This window comes from Typopeltis vanoorti, chromosome 19 (assembly GCF_054136105.1).
Source record: "Typopeltis vanoorti isolate ZY-2024b chromosome 19, IOZ_Tvanoo_1.0, whole genome shotgun sequence".
Classification (NCBI taxonomy): Eukaryota; Metazoa; Arthropoda; class Arachnida; order Uropygi; family Thelyphonidae; genus Typopeltis; species Typopeltis vanoorti.
In genome coordinates, this window is record NC_143567.1 from 29,333,924 (window position 1) to 29,354,038 (window position 20,115).

At 35.5% G+C, this 20,115-nt stretch overlaps 1 protein-coding gene across 1 annotated transcript in view; it reads left to right on the top strand.

The window, feature by feature from the left end:
* Positions 1–20,115, top strand: part of LOC150095954 (cilia- and flagella-associated protein 298) — a 125,323-nt gene that overhangs the window by 9,973 nt on the left and 95,235 nt on the right. Inside the window, exon 2 of the mRNA XM_090408835.1 lies at positions 9,500–9,663. Coding sequence (XP_090264961.1) covers positions 9,525–9,663 — 139 coding nt within the window. The 5' untranslated portion in view covers positions 9,500–9,524. The remainder of the gene's footprint in view (positions 1–9,499; positions 9,664–20,115) is intronic.

Sequence of the window (20,115 nt, forward strand, 5' to 3'; positions counted from 1 at the left end):
ACTTAAAACACTTTCAAGTTTCTTAAGTAGTTCATCAAATATGAACTGTTTATTTTACAACACCAAAATAGATACATTTAGGCTCTTTGATACTCTTAAGAACCTACTACTGTTCACTTATGAAAAATATAATTCTCCGAAACAGAATTGCTTTGATCTCTGATGAGAACCAGGAGTTATTCCAAGCAGCTGTCAAGCCATTGAAACCTTAATCAAAAAACTAATAAAAGGTGAATATAAGGGTGCCTTGACAGTGCACATGTCTTTTAAGTGATGCAAGCTAAGGCAACTCTGATGTAAATATATATTTACACATTTTTTTAAATCTTTCTTCATTCTGCATTTGGCTGAAGTCCTGAATATTTGGTCAAAATATAATCCATAATTAATTCAGTTTTAAACATTGTGAATTCTTCTTCTTTGAGTGCCATCTCCTATCGGAGGTCGGCGACCACCTTGGCATATTTTGAGCGATCCTCAGCCACTCTAAACAGTCCCTCAGAGCTCATGCCAATCCACTGTCTGATGTCTGCCAGCAAAGATTTTCTTCGTCTTCCTTGTCCTCTTCTTCCATTTATCTTCCCCTTTATAAGCAATTGAAGTATTTTATATTTTTCATTACGAAGTAGGTGACCAAGATATGCAGTTTTCCTTCTTTTTATGGTATCTAAAAATTCACGTGATTTCCCCATTTGTTCCAGTACTTCCTGATTGGACGTTTTTGCTGTTCATGGGATTTTTAACATTCGTCTGTATAACCACATCTCAAAGGCTTCAAGTTTTTTTATTGATTTTGTCCTTCAAGGTCCAAGTTTCTGCACCGTACAGCAGTATAGACCATGCATAGCATTTAACCATGCGTACTCTAAGTTTAAGTTGCAGTTACACAGTGTTTATTTCATCAGGAGAAAATTTTTTCTTGCCATTTCAATTCTAACTTTTATTTCCATTTCTGGATTGCATTCTTCATTTAACCAGCATCCGAGATATTTAAACTTTGTCACTCTTTCTATTCTTAATATGAATTAAGAATTGGTTTCTTGCTTATGACTGAATTTAGTTTTGGTGATATTTATTTTTAATTCCATTTTTTCGCTCTCTTCATTCACTAGTTCCAGAATATTTTGAAGATCCTGATAATATTGTCAGCCAGGAGAGCTGCGTCATCAGCATATCGGATGTTACTGATGATTTCACCATTTACATTAATCCCTTCCTCTCTTCAACTTGAACAGATGCCTTTTGGTTCCAATATAAGTTTTGAATGATCCTGATGTCTTTACCATCTAATCCAATTCTCTTTAATAGTGCAATCATTTTAGTATGTTGGACTTTATAAAATGCTTTCTCAAAGTCAATGAAGCAAATGAATACTTCCTTGTTTTGATCAGTACATTTTTGGAATAAGATTTGAGAGCAGAAAAAAGCCTCTCTTGTTCCCAAACTGTTTCTAAAGCCGAACTGGGTATCACTGACGGTGTCTTCACATTTTCTGTATATTCTTTTTTGAATTATTTTCAGGAACATTTTGAGAACATTACTCATTAGGCTGATCATTCTATAGTCATTACAAGTTTTCGCATTTGCTTTTTTTTAGGTAGCATGATGAAGGTCGACTGTAACCAGTCTTGTGGGAATATGCCTGTATCATAGACCTTATTAAATAGCTTTACTAATATAGCAATGTTGTCACCTTCTAATAACTTTACTCTGCTGGTATTCTATCAGGGCCTAAGGCTTTACCATTTTTTAGCTGAGTTCAGCGCACATTCTACCTCTGATCTTAGAATGTATGGACCATCCATCTGTTCATTCATAAGTATTTTCTGGGTTCTGTCTGTTATCAGAAAAGAGTTCTTCTACATATGTCACCCATTCTTGTATTTTGTCATCTTTTACGGATATTATTTCTCCCTTTTTGTTTCGAAGGACACATAGTTGTTTTTTCTTAAATATACCTGAGAGGTCTCTTTCAGCATTTTGTGTAGATTAAAACTGTCATGCTTTTCTTGTAGAATTTCAATTTCTCTACATTTTTCATTCATCCAGTTTATGAAATTTAATTGTGAATTAAATTTCATAAACATGTTTTGAACTAAAAAAAAAATATATATATATAGAGAGAGAGAGAGAAAGAAAGAAAGAGTAGTTTCCACATTTTTTTTGTTCATTCGCACTCTCATTTGCTTCATGGGTGCCTTCACACACACATTCATCTGCATCCATTCTAATTTCTTTAGTTTTCCTGACTTTGCACTTCCATACTCTCAGTGAACAAAGCTCTCTCTCTCTCTCTAGACACCTAACTCCAAATCCATTTAACTGCAGTTCATCAGCATTGTACAAATCTTTCTGTCCATCTAATTCAGGCTATAGGTCCATAAACTCTACATCATTCCTTCTGCACAACTTGCATATTGATTCATTAGCTATCATCGCTCTCCTTCTCAGTTTGCTTCTGTTATAGCATGATAGCAGACTCACAAACTTCATCCTCTCGCTCTTCTTCTTTGCTTCTTCCAATAACTCTCACACATCCTCCCTCAGTTGAGGGAGATCAGATGAAACTGTTCAGCTGCTGAGATGCCATTTTGCAAGGGTATATCATCCAGGTGTACCTCTGTGGCTCAGTCGTTATAGACAAAGCCCCTTGGTTAAAAAGACCTGGGTTTGGTTCCTCGTGTCAGTGACACAAGGAACCTTTATCTGGTCTCTTTCGATGAAAGGTGAGTTAGCCGGTTTCATATGGAGGTAGGGACTTTTTTTTCACCCAGAAACTCAGGTTTTTCATCCCTCAGAACAGGCAAACCGGCCCTGTACACACATCTACAGACAGGACACACTGAGGAGGCATGGGCCAACCACCTTATCCTCGAGACGTTCAGTTGCAGGAATAAGAAACCTCGATACTGTAAAAGATAGAAGAGGAGGATTAAGAAAGAAAGATATTATCCAGTTGAAAATATTGTTAGGGCAGAAGGGAAAAGACTGATGTAAGAGCTAGGGATGTGCTGAAACATTGAATATTTGGCTGGAGCATATTGAATTAAATTTTATAAGCAAATATTCTTTTTTTTTAAAAAAAAAATATATATACTCATTAAAAATTAATACCAATTTTTAATGAGTGTGTGTGTATATACACTTCCTTGTAGACGAGGGGAAATTATAAGTTTAGATGCAGACACAATAGAAAAATTAAAAATGTATTTTGCAAGAATGCCAAGGTTTTATGGTCTACCAAAGATCCATAAGAAAGACATTCCTCTCCATCCGATTGTAGACTGCAATGATTCACCTACAGATTGCACAGCCAAATATTTAGCAAACTTACTGAAATCACATATAGGAAAGTCTTGCTCTTTTTTAAAAAACTTCTGATTTCTTAGACAAATTAAAAAATGTCTCTATACGACCTACTGATCTTATAGTGAGCTTTGATGTAGAATCCCTATTTACAAATGTACCTCTCAAAGAGACTTGCAACTAGAGGAAGAACTCTCAGCTATCAAACAATATATAAATTTAAATGACTTCTCCAGAAGGACTACACAACATCCGTTTGACTCATACAAACTTAACCCAAACAACAAGGAATCAATACATCGGGTTCCAATCCCATACATCTCTGGTATTTCAGAACCAATTTCAAGAATTCTGAAGAAATATGATTTAATAGCGACTTATATTCCTATTAATGAACTCTCAACGTATTTCCCCCTCTTCTATAGATAAATGCCCACCTATGTCTGTCTCTTCCAGGTGTATACCAAGTTCCATGTGACTACCATCTTTTCTACTTTGGACAAACTGGACACTCAATAGAAAAAAGAATACAAGAACATCAATCATATATTTTTCACAAAAAATCCGATAGTCTGGATTAGCTCAGCATGGAATAGAGGCAGACCACAACATTCTTTGGTCTGAAACGCACCTTCTACATAGATGTCGGTACAAATTTGAACTCCTATTTGAGGAGAGTGCTGAGGCCTTGCTTCACTGCCTAATTTGAATCGGAATGACTGCCTATCCTTATCAAAAATATGGGAAAGTTTGATTCGAATAACACATTAAAGTTTGTTTTTTTTTACTAATTAAGACCAATAATGATTTTTTATAAAGATATAAGGTCTTAAGAAACCAACTAGATACTACATCTATCTGATGATCTGTTCAGTATGATATTATAAATTATATATATATATATATATATATATGTATGCAATTTATTTTACACCTTTATGATTAACCTTTTCTTTGGTAAAAGCATAATGCTATTGGTGATATAACATCACATGGCTCATTCTATTTAGAATAAATCAATTGTTTGCATTCTACCTTGTAAAAACAGTGTCTGTTAATTTCCGACTGAAATGTATGGCAGTATATTTAATAAATAATACTTTTACTTTGTGTTTTCGTGTATATATTCTATAGAACTATGGCAGTTTCTTTTAATACTTGAGTCACCATTTTGCAAGGGTATACATCCAGGTGAAGATATTGCTAGCAGAGGTGATGAGTGCTGATGTGAGAACAGAAACTGATAAATTGGAGGTACTTAGGATATTTTAGAATCTGAATGCAAATACAGCTGTGGGATTGCATGAGATATCAGCTCTTTTTTTAAATAGAATATGCAGGCAAACTGGCAATGTCTTTGACCAGACTGTTTAATGTAGGTCTTAGCTCTGTAAAAGTCCCAAGAGAGTGGTAGGAGGACAAAATTATTCCTTTGCATAAAGTAGGATCTAAGTCTGTGGTAGCAAATTATAGACCAATCAGTATCTCAAGAGTGGTGGTAAAAGTACTGGAAAAGTTGGTCAAAAAAAGAGAATTCAGGAATGGATGGATAAGAATATGATACTCTATGAGGGACAGCAGGACTGTGAAAGGTCAGTCATGCCTTAGTAATCTATTAACTTTTCAGAATAGGGTGACAGCTGAGTTTGATAGAGGAAATGGCTACGCGATGATACGATAGATTTTGCAAAGGCATGTAACAGGATACCACATGGAACTCTGTTATGCAAATTGCAACAAATGGATGGATATGAACTGGTGATATGGATAAAAGGGAAGATACCAAAAAGTAGTATATGGAGGAGCAGAATCCAGGAAAAGGAAGGTGACTAGTGGTGTGCCACAAGGATCTGTGCTTGGATCACTGCTGTTTAATTTGTATATAAATGATAAAGAAAATAATTTGAAGGGAGATATTTAGTTATTTGCTGTGATACAAAGTTGGGTGATTTAAATAGGCTAACAGTATGGACAAAATAATGGATGTCATATAGGTATTATTTCTGGGAAAATTCCCATGTTACTCCTTTTAAGCAAATATTATTTTTATGGCTATTTAGCCTATTTTTGTTTAGGAGTGCCCCTTTTATAATGTCATTGGCTTTTTACTCAAATTTTAGAGCATTATCGATGTTTTATATAGACAGATATATGAGGAATATATAGGAGGATGATTTGCACATACCTTTGTAGGATGTTGTTGGCTGTCTTCTTATTCAGTGGCATCCCGGCGTGTGCCGATATACATTCATCTGCTGTTAAAGGAAGTATGACTGAAAGGAAGGGAGGGTGGAAAATGTAGTGGTAGAGAGATGTGGGAGAATTATTGGTGAGGCAAGGGGTATGTGAACTTTTTGAAAAACCCAGGTTTTTTTATTATTAAAGGTGGGCAGAGAATACTTTGGGAGGGAGTGAAACTAGAAATTTTTGGAGAAGGGGAAGGATATGATGGGATAAGATCAGGGATGTAATGTGGAAAAGTGTCAAGTTATGCATTTTGAGTTACAAAGATTACAAGCTGTGTACCACATTGATGGAACTGTGTTCCAGGAAATTGATGAAGTCAGGGATTTGGAGGTAGTAGCAGATAGAGTTCAAGTTTAGAGGGTATATTGCTAAAGTAGCCAGGGTAGCTCACAGGATTACTTTGTTATTGAAGCACACACACACACTAACAAGCAGAGATAAGGGAGTTATCATTCCATTTTATAAAGCCTTAATGCAACCACATCTGGATTACTGTGCTCAGGTTTGGTCGCCTGAATTTCTTGCAGATGAAGGAGTGATGAAGAGGATCTAGAAACGAGTGACCAAGATGGTGAGTGGTCTGTGTAATGCACCCCATTGGGTAGATTGAGTGTTTGTGGATTGCAAAAGTTGGTTGATAGGTGGGAAAGAGCAGGGGATTTAAGTTACTTAAAGTATTTTATAGGATTGATGCAGGGGAAATGTTTCAGAACTTGGCTAAAGGGAGCAGAAAGAGGTCATCTTTGGAAGTTGGGTAAGAATGTGGTTAGCAAGGGTGCGAGGACTAGATTTTTGCTTGGAGATTGGGGAATGAATGGAATGGACTACCTGAGTCAGTTGTGAGTACTTTGTCTGTTAATGGTTTCAAGGAGAAGTATGGTGAATATTGTGTTGATAGCTTTGGTCTCCCACAATGAGTCTTAGGAGTTCATGGAGTCCAGGACTTCTGTGCAAAAATAATAATAATATATTTTATTGTTCTCAACAACCTCCTGATATCCATTCTTACATTATCCTTGCTCCACAGTTAAGTCATTTGTTTCAACTCTTTTTCTTGTTTACCCCTTATATCTAATGCTTTATTTGTTTTACCTACTGAAGAGTAGGTAAAATGAATCTTCAGTAGGTAGAATTCATTCATTCTACCTACTGAAGAACAAACTTTGTGCATCTTCTTGTTCACCAAACCTCAAATGAACAAATCCTTATACAAGGCCACTTTTGAGTCTTTCATTAGGACATCATTCATGTTAGTCTTCTTCACTCTTCCATACATATCAGTTCCTTTTGTATCCAGTTCATCCCTTACCCCATCTTCACCAACTTACTTTTCGAATCATGCATCGTTTTTTTGATCATTCTCTCTCTCTCTCTCTCTCTCTCTCCATTTTACTGTCAATCACACATGCTTTTATTCTGTCGGCCTGTTATCACACAGATTGGTCTATAATTTGAAGCTTGAGTTCTGCCACATTCTTTATGTGGTGGTACAGTTTTGCTTTCTTTCCACTTTGGAATTTGACCCAGTGTAAGACTCAAGTGGCCTTAACAGATCATTCAGCTATATATGTAGATGGAATACAAGATGATTTATTTGAAGTATGGATTTGTCAATTGTTAATACATGGAAAATATGTATTCTTCCTGCCTTCTTTTAACACTGTAAATGTTAATACTGATATTACAAACATCATTAGAGCCAAAATTTTGGTCTGCTGAAACTTTATTTTTAGATTGAATGTTACTTATCTGCTACTTTTATTCAACAGGACACAGTTTGCCAGATTTTCATTATTGATATCTAATCTGAAAGAACTAGAACAGTTTGAAATTATCAGAACAAATGGCCAACATTTTTTTACCTCTGCAGATAACTATTATTGCTTTGTTCTCGGTTTGAACCGTATTTGGAATATGCCAGCAAAGGTTGGTCGATTGGTAGAGCCTCTGCTACTAATGGCTCAGCAAAAAAAGTTAAGCAAGTTTGAGCGTGGTTAGTAGTTGGAAGTGGATCAATTGTTCGATGCTATTGGCACACTCTCCCCTGATGAGTCTTTGGACTTCCTGGAGATGTCACATAATAATAATAATTTAGATTCTCCCCTGAGAATTTCATCCTGATTGATCTGACATGAAGGGGAGTGTCTATGGAAGGAGTATTTCCACATACTTTGACCTCTCTATACATGCAACAGATTTGGAATATAGATATAGTTACTGTATTTACTTGAATATAACTTGCACTTTTTTTCTGCAAAATTAAAGTTAAAAAATCATGGTGCAAGATATATGCAGGGATTTTCGGAAAATAAAGTTTTTCAGGAAAAAATTAAATTAACGTTTATAATTAAATTCTCAATATTCATTATAATTTATAAATGCTCACATTATTTATAAAATTAATGCATTTAAATTTTAATTATCAATGTTATTAAGAAATGGATGGTTCTGTGACAATCTCTTTATAGCCACAGACACAATGATATTGTGTCTGTGGCTATAAAGCAAGGTGAAAATGTTGATGAGATGAGATGATAGTGATGGATGATACAAATGATCTAAGAGGTGGTGTGAATTGGGTGGACAGAGATGAATCAAGATTAATGTTAGGAACCATGCAGCATAAAAGTGTCAGAGGGAAGATAGTGTAAGTATATTGCCCAGATATGATAATATAGAATTGAAGAGGAGGGCAGCAATAATGAATGACATGATAGTGAGGATGTGTCAAAAGAGAGATCTAGAATATTATTGTTATTATTATCAGACCTCCATGGAGTCAGCAACTCATTGTGAGAGATCCCTCTTTCATACACACAGCTTATCATACCATGCCTTAAATACATTCACCTTCCCTGCACACACCACACTCTCGGGCAGAGTGCATTCCAATCATTCGCCACTCTCCATGCAAAAAACTTCTTCTCACTCCTTTGCTCACACTTTCCTTATACAGCTTCCAGGGATGACTTCTTGTTCTCCCTCTCATCTCCCACCATTCTATGAAAAAGCTCGTCAACATTAATCTTATAACAACTACTTACCAAATTGTATGTCTCTATCATATCACTCCTTTTCCTCCTATCTGTTAGACTGTAAATTGCATCTTTTCAACCTTTCTTCATACTCAATATTCCAGAGACCAGAAATCACCTTAGTCAATCCATCTGGACCCTTTCCCTATACCACTTCATCCTATTGAAAATCATGTGGCCAAATCTGTTTACAATAGTCTATATGTGACCTAATCAAGGCCTTATACAATGGACTCAGAATCTTCTTACTTCTACATGTCAGTGTCCTCTTGCATCATTGCCAGAATTTGTTGTATTGTCTTCATGGTTTTAGCAATATGTCCTCTAAATTTTAGAGTCCTGTTCACGAGATCTCTTATTTTCTCCACCTCCTCCAGTATATCTCCACCAATGCTCTACATCCTATTTTTGTTTTCCAAATTTTAAAGCCTCACACTTTTGCAACATTGAACTATTAACCCCACTCTCCTTCCCATTCACTCATCTATTCAAGTCCTATTCATAGTTCTTCCCAACATTGCATCATCTGCAAACAATTGAATATCTCCATTCAAATCTTCCCCAAATATCATTAACATACAGTGCTAAAACAGACCCTTGTGACTGTTTTAATAAAACACATCACTAGTGACTTTCTCTTCTGGGATATTACTTGGAAATTCCTATATAATAATAATAAAGATAAAATATATTTTTGTAATTAAATGTGAAGTAATGATATTTTTCATGGATAAATCATAAAATGAAAATTTTAAAATAATATTTGATATTGATTCTGTTAATTCTGCTAATTGCAGCAACTTGAAAGTGAAGTACATTTTTTTGCTTTAAATGTGAAGATATATTTTTTATTTATAAATCATAAAATGAAAATTTCAAAATAATGGTGGTCTCTTAATAAATAATTACAGCAGTTTAGACAGCTAGACAGCCAACATGGTAAAGCTTCATATCAAGCATCGTGATGAAAGTCAGTTTCTGTATGAAACTTCAGTAAACATCGAAATATCAGAACTCCTTAAAAATGTTGTTCCAATATATAATGGTAGGCTGAAAGTTGGAAGAATTTGTGCAGGTATGGGATTTTCACTGATTTTTATAAATTTTATATTAATGAAATATTGACTGTGTACACTCTTTGGGAAATAAACAAAGGAAAAAATAAATAAATATTATAGCGCCTCCGTAGCGCAATTGGAAGAACGACGGTACATTGTGCCCTTCGATTGGAATAGGCCTAAGTTCGATTCTCGTCGCGACGGGAGGAATCTTTATCTGGTCGATTTCAATCGAAGGTGAGTTAGCCGATCTCATACGGAGGTAGCAGGGTTTTTTTTTCCCGGAAACTCGGGTTTTTCATCCCGCATACATACAAATCGGCCCTTCAGAACACACGCAATTTACAGACAAAATTACTAGTTGTGGTGGTGTTGGAGGTGGGCGGTAGATGGCGTTGATGGAGATGATTCGTAGTAAGGTTAGGTGTAGAGACAGTTGTAGGTGTCCTCCCCCGATGAGTCTTCGGACTCCTTGGAGGTATTAGGAATAATAATAAATAGACATCCCTTATCATTTTATATCAGTGTTCTAAAAAGCCTGGCAATATGTTTTGCTATCTTGTTGGGTTCAGTGAATATCACTTCCATTCCACCAAATAAGCTGTAAGTTTCAAATCCCACTATAGACATGATGTGAATGCAGGTGTTAGAGATGAATTTCATCACTTTGTGTGAATCCACTACCCTACTTATGGTGGCCTGAAGTGGATTGAAAGTTTTCTGTGTTTGGTGTATAAGATTTTCCAGATTACCTTATCCTTTGTCCATCCACCACCTATGCTCCCAGGTGGAGTGAAGAGGATTAAGTAAGTTAATTAAGTTGTCCATCTACCCTGTGCATTAATAGGATAAGTTTACAACCTTTCATGGGCAGATTTACATTAACTGAAAATTAGGACATCAAATTCCTTGGTGTTTGAAGCTTTCAAAAAAAGTTACTGTTCTCAGATGAATCCAAATTGCCACTTGCATGCCCAAGGCTAGTTTGTAGACAACAATCACACAAGACTCTGGATTCTTCATAGCTTTATGTGATTGTGTCCAGATTTCTGCTATAGACTGCAGTATAATAAAATTAGTTTAATCCTTTATCCAAGTGTGAGCAAACAAAGTTTGCACCTGAAAGTATCTTCAGGACTGGGGGTAAGGTGGTACAACACCAGGACGACTCCTTGCAAATGTGGAGCAAGCTACCAACACTCCTGTCTCAGTATCTCTCATAATGCAAAACACATCTCCTTGTGGATATGTCTAATGTTATGCATTAAGGGAAGGGCCACTACCCAGACTAGTTTCGACCTTTATTGAGGTCTCTTCAGTGGGAGCCAGGCCCAAGTGGAGATACCAGCCAGAAGCATTAGCAGGTCATTTCTACCTATAGGAGTTGCCAATTGGTGTGTCACCTTTTTAATAAATAACTCTGGATTTATAGAAAGATGTTGAAAGTTTATTTTTCACTTGGTTAGAATATAATAAATTTAGTTTAATCCTTTATCCAAGTGTGAGCAAACAAAGTTTGCACCTGAAAGTATCTTCAGGACTGGGGGTAAGGTGGTACAACACCAGGACGACTCCTTACAAAGGTGGAGCAAGCTACCAACGCTCCTGTCTCAGTATCTCTCATAATGCAAAACACATCTCCTTGCGGATATGTCTAATGTTATGCATTAAGGGAAGGACCCCTTACCCCCCAGTCCTTGAAGATACTTTCAGCCACAAACTTTGTTTGCTCACACTTGGATAATGGATTAAACTAAATTTATTATATTCTAACCAAGTGAAAAATAAACTTTCAACATCTAAATCCAGAGTCATTTATTAAAAAGGTGGCACACCAATTGGCAACTCCTATAGGTAGAAATGACCTGCTAATGCTTCTGGCTGGTATCTCCACTTGGGCCTGGCTCCCACTGAAGAGACCTCAATAAAGGTCGAAAGTTGCTCCACCTTTGCAACGAGTTGTTCTGGTGTTGTACCACCTTACCCCAGTCCTGAAGATACTTTCAGGTGCAAACTTTGTTTGCTCACACTTGGATAAAGGATTAAACTAATTTTATTATACTCTAACTAAGTGAAAAATAAACTTTCAACATCTTTCTCTAAATCCAGAGTAATTTATTAAAAAAGGGTGGCACACCATTTGGCAAATCCCATAGGTAGAGATGACCTGCAAATGCTTCTGCCTGGTATCTCCACTTGGGCCTGGCTCCCACTGAAGAGACCTCAATAAAGGTCGAAACTAGTCTGGGTAGTGGCCCTTCCCTTAATGCATAACATTAGACATATCTGCAAGGAGATGTGTTTTGCATTATAGGAGATACTGAGATAGGAGTGTTGGTATCTTGCTCCACCTTTGCAACGAGTTGCTCTGGTGTTGTACCACCTTACCCCAGTCCTGAAGATACTTTCAGGTGCAAACTTTGTTTGCTCACACTTGGATAAAGGATTAAACTAATTTTATTATAATCTAACCAAGTGAAAAATAAACTTTCAACATAGACTGCAGTAGTTGGAATAATAGTATGAAATGTTCACATGCCATGGCTTGATCCCAACAATTTTCAGTATATGTACATCCCATAGTGCTATTCATTTATCTCAAAAGAGCTATTTTTGCAGTTTTAATCACATCATATCTGCAGTTTGTGATGTGCATTACTGAGCAAGATAGTGATATCAGTGATCTCTGCTGGCCTGATTTCAACCCAGTTAGCATCAGTGGTATGCAACCATATAGCATCTTCCTTCATTACTGAAGGACACAAAGCATATATGGATGGCACCTCAAATTACCACAAATGGCTTTTAGACTATGATATAACACTATGATTTTAGACTATGATTCAACATAGCACATATCTGTGCTATGTTGAATCATAGTCTAAAATAAAGTCTAAAATCAGTCTAAAATAAATAAAATCATAGTCTTTATGTGAATTCAACATAGCACAGATATGTGCTATGTTGAATTCAACCATTATTGAGACATATTAAAGCTTGACCACCTCCCATGCACCACCAACTCTCTCCCTCCTGCCATGGCACTGATGAAAGCTGACTCCTCAGCTTGTCATCTCACCTGCTTTGTAATTCCACATGTAGCCCTTTTTAAGAGAAAATTTTGCATGTCTGGCAATCTCCCAGGTCAAGATTACATGATCCCTTTCCCCAAGCAGAGGCAGCATAGCTAGATTGATTACTGTGAAGTACCCTGATACTATGACCAGATCCAGCAATTTTGAACCCTTGTGTCACCTTTATTACATGCTGTTTCAGGTAATTATATCTTAGCCACTGTATAAATTCCATTTCCTGCCCTCACTGTGACTATTTCTCCTATCAGTCTTTGTCCCCATAGTTGAAATCTTTCATAATAATTACTCAACCTGCATTCATCATGCAAATCTGCCAATGCATGATGCCATCTGCATTCTCCCTTATATTCCTTGGATTATAGCAACAACCAATTATAGATTTTTTCCTGTTTCCTCTATCTGATACCAGATAGTCTCAAATGAACTGTCTTCTGCATCCCTACCCTCCTGATGTACATAGACAATGTACATGCAATAAACAGACAAAAATTCTGTTTGTGGTTAGTAGATGGTGTAGTGTGGATGGCAATTAAGTGTTACAGACAGCAGGTTGTATGGTATAGTGTGGTGTCTTCTGGCACTGAGTTTATAGACTCCATTCCATGGTGATGTTGACTAATAATGTTATTATTTGACTGTTGTGCTCCAGGCTGACACCTGCCTATCTGCCTAGTGAGATATTTGTCAGACTGTTCAGTCCGTGCCAATTTTTTTTAAACCTTGCAGATTACAGACTACTTTGTATTTCTAGAGGGGGAAGTAAGATCTTGAGCAAAATGCTGGAACTAAGATTAAGGAATGAATGAGTAAAGATGAATTTCTGTGTGGGAGAACAGCATAGATTTGAAAGAAATATGTTGCATTAATAATTTAAATATTCATATTTCATAATCAAGTGACAGTGTTCTGAATAAGAGAAATGCATATACTGCAGTATTTCAGTATTTTTGCAGAATAGAAGCAGGGGTGCGCCGACAATATGTGCAATGTGTGCGACGCACACAGGCGCCAGAGATTTCAGGCGAGGAGGAAATACTTTAAAAAAAATATTATTCATTAATTATATCAAAATAAATTACATTTTTGTTTAAATTTTAATTATATTTTATAGTTTTGTCTTAAACAAATTATTTATAATCACTTATTTGCTATTATTCCTTAAGATCTTATTTTTTTTTTTTTTTGATCCTAGTTCTAACAAGTAGTTTAGCGTAAACAAATAAAAACTTGAACTTGCGTGAGTTTACTGTTTACAGGATGATGCGCGTTTGCATTTGTTTAATCTTGTTCAAACTCGCATTTGATCTAAACATATATAAGAAAATCTGCTGCAGTTTTTAACTTTATTCTATATTCTGCTGTTATGCAACATCTTGCAATGTACCTGGATCGTCATGAGAAAAATTTAAATCATTTGAACAATTACAAAAAATGGACAGAATTAATTACATCCTTTAAAAATAAAACTTGTATTGATAATTTGCAACAAACATTTTAGATAATGAAAGGAAACGTTGGTATGAAATTATTAAAAAGAATAATTTTTGTAGTACACTTTTTAAGCAAACAAAATCTAGCTCTTCGTGGTAAAAGTAATAAACTTTACGATCGCAACAATGGCAATTTTTTAAAATGCATTGAGATGTTAGAAAAGTTTGATCCTTTTATATCGGAACACATGCGACGTGTTGCTAATGATCCTGACTTTAAAAATAAGCCCTCCTATTTAGGAGATAAAATTCAAAATGAAATGCTCACTTTATTGGCATCAAATATTAAAAATAACATTTTTATAAAGTATTTTTTAATTGGGGGAGGGGTATAGGGGCACCAACTAAAGTTTTGCACACAGGCGCTGGACACTACTGGCGCACCCCTGAATAGAAGATAGAGAAGATATTAAAAATGACTGCATAATCAGCCTCCCTTCAGTAATCTATAGAATTTTTATAAAAATCATTAGCAACAGAATTCAAAACAAATCAGATTTTTGCAAACCTTCAGAACAAGTAAGATTCAGAAAAAACTACTACAGCACTATTGATCATATATATGTAATAAGACTAATCATTGAAAAAACAAATTAATACCGAAAACTTTAGGTCTGGCCTTTGTTGATTTTGAAAAATCATTTGATTCAATCTCAATATTAGTTATTTGAGAAGCTCTAAAAAATCAAGGAATTGAAAAAACTGATATTGATATAATTATTCATAATTCAACTGCATCTATAAAATCACAAACAAATATGAAATTTCTTATAAGAAAGGAAGTTAGACAGGAAGATTCCATTTCACCTAATTTTTTATAGCAGCTCTAGCAGAAATGTTTACTGGAATTATATCGTAAATGCACAATTTGCTGGTGACGTTGCTCTTTTATTAAACTCTGCATGAGAACTTCAACAAATGATCAATGAATGAATGCAGAAAGTAAAAAGGAAGGATTGACAAAGCAAAAATAATGTGTAATAAAACCAAAAAAAGCCAGTACATATGGAACACTGGAAAATTGATATTAATATAGTTATGGTAACTTCCATGTTTACCTGGTGCAAAATATCACAGGTGAAAGAAATTATATGAAGCTTCAACTTGGTTGGGTAGTGTTATTTTTATATATGTTATATTTTTTATATATTTATATTCCCTCTTTTTTTTATATATATATATATAGTATATTAACTATTTAGTCTACCGGCTGTGCCTTTGTTAATAATTATACTATATACTTATGAGGTGATTTATTATATAAATTTCTTTTACTAACAATTATTTTTATTTTGACTCCGAGTGTCCCTATATGTTATTGTATTGCACAAAAGTTCACTCCAATTGGTGCAATGACTTTAACTCTCTCTTTCAGAATCCAACTAATCATTGACTCAAAACCAAGTACAAAATAAACACATTTAATAAAACTAAAACAATAAATATACACTTCTAGCAATAATACATAACTATAACTACAGATTATATGGATCCAAGGCCTTATTTAAAAATATAAACTTACTCTTAAGACTAAACACTTTTTCTTTCACAATCACAAAAAAATGTTCATAGTCTTTTTCTCTTTCTGTTAAGGCTCTTTTCCAGAAGTTATACAGCTCTGTACTTCATTTTCAGGATCCTTTTCATCAATCAATGTAACACACATAAAAGTCTTCTTGACTAAATCTTGTTTCCTTTTAGTAGCAATACTCATCAGATCAGGCATCCTTAATACCTATAAATCTTCTTAATCAATATATTTTCTAAACATTCACTTTCAGGCATCCTTAATACCTATAAATCTTCCTTATCAATATTTTCTATAAGAAAAGCATTCACTTTAGAATGTAAGCAACAAGTTCTTCTTTCATTCACAATACTAAATGACAGTCTTAACTTTTTCCACTTTAAAAAACTTACAGTTTCAAGATTTCCTTTTATTCATTACTTATTCCTCCTTGAAACCTATTATTTCCACTATTCCTTTTTCGGAATACACTATAAAATTTCTTCCGACTGCCACACACAAAAAAATCAAGTTCCTTCCAACTCGAATATTTTCCGGCCAGTGTTCTAAAAACTTCCGAACGCTCTCTTGTTTACAACCGTTACTTGGATACGCAACGCTTTCCTTGTCAGCTGTCAATCACACATCAAATCCTCTCCGGGAGCATGCGCACTCCACAAAAGTCAGAAACTACGCACTGCAATAAAATGGCTGACTCGCTGTATCCATTAGCGCTAAGAGAAAGTCTTTCACAAAACACAAAATTCAACAATTTTAAACCACAACAAACTTTCTTATAAGTAACACAAATATTTAGTTTAGTAAGTACATCAATTTTTTTTTTACTTCTTTACATGTTACTTCTAATATAACATTTTCATAACGAGCACATCACAAGTGCAGACACTGTGTGTATGAAAACAAAACTAACAAGCATAATTAATACATAAAAATATTCAGAATTTTTAATATGATTATTTTTACAGTAGCCTTTGGAAAACACCATGAAGCACTCAAAGGAGATATCCTAATCTGACTTAAAATAAAAATATTCAACAGTTGTATACTTCTGGTCATGATATATGGAAGTGAAATGTGGACTTTGACTAAAAAATTGACCAACAAGTTGAGAACTACCTGGAGGAAAATGGAAATATCGCTACTTAGTGAGAGACATTGCCATTTAGACATTTTAATGACTACAACAATGGACAGATCATATTGCATAATGTACAAAGTTGATACCTGAATGATATCACAGAGATGGAAAGAAATCTACAGGAAGACCAAAGAGACAATGGGAGGATGAGATTAAAGAGAAGGCTGGAATTCATTGGTATAGAAAAGCTCATGATAGGACTTTGTAGGAGGCCTTCATCCAGCAGTGGACAGAAAATGACTGATATGATGATGAGTTAACAGAATGCCATATGGTAATTTATTGTGTAAATTAAAGTTGATAGGGATAAATAATCAAGTTTAACAGTTCTCAAATAGTAGGGTATATCAGGATGTTGATAGTGGAGGGAATGAAAAGATATGAGTTGCTGACTTGAAGTTTTATTTAAATCCTTCGCATGATGTTATGTTTATACACAAATGTAAGGAGTATTCGAAACAAGAAAAAGCTGAGTTTTTGGCATTGATTAAGACGGTATGCCCAAAAGTAATTGGAATAAGTGAAACTTGGTTGTCTGAGGAGGATGTGATATCGGGAATAGAATTAGAAGGATATATAATTTTCCGGAAAGATAGAAATATGAAAAGAGGAGGGGGAGTTCTGTTAATGATTGCAGAGGAATTGTGTTCACAAAGTGTGGAAGTTGATGGTGCATGCACAGATTGTGAATCTGTGTAGTGCGAAGTTGAAATAAACAGGTTAGTATATCTGATAGGATGCTATTATAGGTCAGGGAATGTAGAGAATACTGATTGTGAAATGTTTAGGCAAATTAGTTGGGCATATGAAAAAAAAAAAAAAGAAGGTGATCCTGATAGTAGACTTTAATTACAGGAATATAGACTGGAAGGAGGAGATAGTGTATGGGAACAAGGAGAGCGAGTTTGTGGAATTTCCAAGAGATAAATATCTTAAGCAGCATGTGACTGAAGCAACTAGAGGCTTTAATGTTTTGGATTTGGTGATAACTTCACAAGATGTAGTTGTTAATGAGGTGTTGACACTGCTGCCAGTTGGTGAGAGTGATCATGAGGTACTTGTTTGGGAAGTGATGAAACAAGAAAAGGTCACTGTCAAAAATCAATACATGTGGAAGTATAAAGCAGGCAATTATAGGAAGTTAATTTATTAACCTTTAAGTTGATAAATAGTTATTTTCTTAACCATCTGTGTTCTTATCATACCGTGAAACTTATTACAACGTCTGACGAACACATAAGCCTATCCACGCGATTATAGGAAGGTCTGTAGTCAGTTAGCATCAGTATGTTGGGCAAATGAGCTGAGCAGAAAAGATATTGACAATGCATGGAAACTCAAAAGCAATGTGTGACTGCACACCAAGGGTTAAGGAAGTAAATAGAGTAAGAAAAATGGATGAACAGTGAAATCAAGCAAGCTGTGCTAGAAAAGAAAATGTTATGGAGGAGGAGGTCCAGCATAGCTGGTGGTGATCGGATTAATGAAGAGTATAAAGCGCAGACTAGAAAGGTGATTGGCATGGTAAAGAAAGAAAAGGTGCAGTATGGCAGGAGATTGGCTGCTCAGGCCAAGGTTAACTCAAGGGAATTTTTCTGATATATGGTAAGCAATAGGAAGAATAATTATGGCTGATTAACACTGGTGGATAGTCAGGTCATCAGATTAACAGTTACAAAGGATATAGTGGAATTATTGAATGAGCTCCTTATCAGCATATATTATACTGGTATAAATGATGCCATGCAATTAGAAGAGAGGCAAGTGTTAGGAGAATTGGAAATGAAAGAATCAGAGGTGTATCAGATGTTGGCTGGATTGGATGTTAATAAGGCTGTGGGAATGGATGACATATCACCACGTATGCTTAAGGAATGTGCATCACAGTTGGTTATGCCCTTGACCTGGTTATTTAATGAATGTCTTGCAGTGGGTAGGGTTCCTAAGGAGTGGAAAGAAGGCAAAATAGTACCACTACAGGCATTGTTCTAAGACTGAAGTCTTCCACTATAGGCCAGTCTATATAACTGCAGTTGTAGTCAAGGTGTTGGAGAGATTGGTAAGGAATAGAATTCAGAATTGGATTGATGGACATAGCATTCTTTATGATGGTCAGCATGGATTGGTAAAGGGTAGATCCTGTTTCAGTAATTTACTTGCATTTTATGAAAAGGTGACGAGTGTGTTAGATAAGAGAGAATCGTAGTTAGATGGATCAGAGATTGGCTCTCTGAACTGTACCAGCAGGTTGTGTATGATGGAGTAGCATCTCAAAAAAGAAGGGTAAACAGTGGTATGCTCCAGAGTTCTATTCTTGGGCCGCTGCAGTTTAACTTGTTTGTAAACGATCATGTGGACTGATTGGGGATCTTCAGTTATTTGCCGATAATGCATATTTGCAAAGTTCAGAAGAATTATAAGTAGCACTGCTTATGCTGAATCCCTTCAGGAAGATTTGAATAGACTTTTTACTTGTAGTTTTAATATCAATAAGTTCAAGGTGCTGCATTTTGGAATGCAGAAATATAAGGCTGTGTCCTATACCAATGGTGCTGTACTGCAGGAAGTAGATGAGATTAGAGATTTGGGAATGATGGTTGACAGTAGACTGAAGTTTAGAGGGCATGTTGCTAGTGTTGCACATCATAGTGCTGCTATGATAAGAAGTACTCTAACATGCAAGGATAAGGAAGTGGTTGTGCCACTGTATAAGGCACTGGTTAGACCACACTTAGACTATTGAGCTCATATCTGGTCACCTGGTTTTCATTGTGATGTGGAGACATTGGAGAGGGTCCAGAGACAAGTGACTAAGACAATATCAGGAGTTTGGAATGCTGGCTATGGAGAGAGGTTGAAGAGATGTCGATTGCAAAGTTTGGTGGATAGGAGGAAGAGAGGTGATATGATAGAGACGTTTAAGTTAGCGAGAGGATTTTATCAGATTAATCAAGAGGGGATTATAAAAAAAGTAGGTGACAGGTGAAGAACCAGAGGTCATTTCTGGAAGTTATGTAAAAGGGTGGTGAAGAAGGGTGTGAGGAGTAGATTTTTTACATGGAGAATTGTCAGTGAATGGAATGCATTACCAGAATATGTTGTTAATGCAGAGGAGTGTTAAGGACTTTAAGATTCTATATGATAAATATGTTGTCAGTTGAGTGAACCTCCCACAATGAGTCTGTCAAATCCATGGAGGATGTAATAATAATAATAAT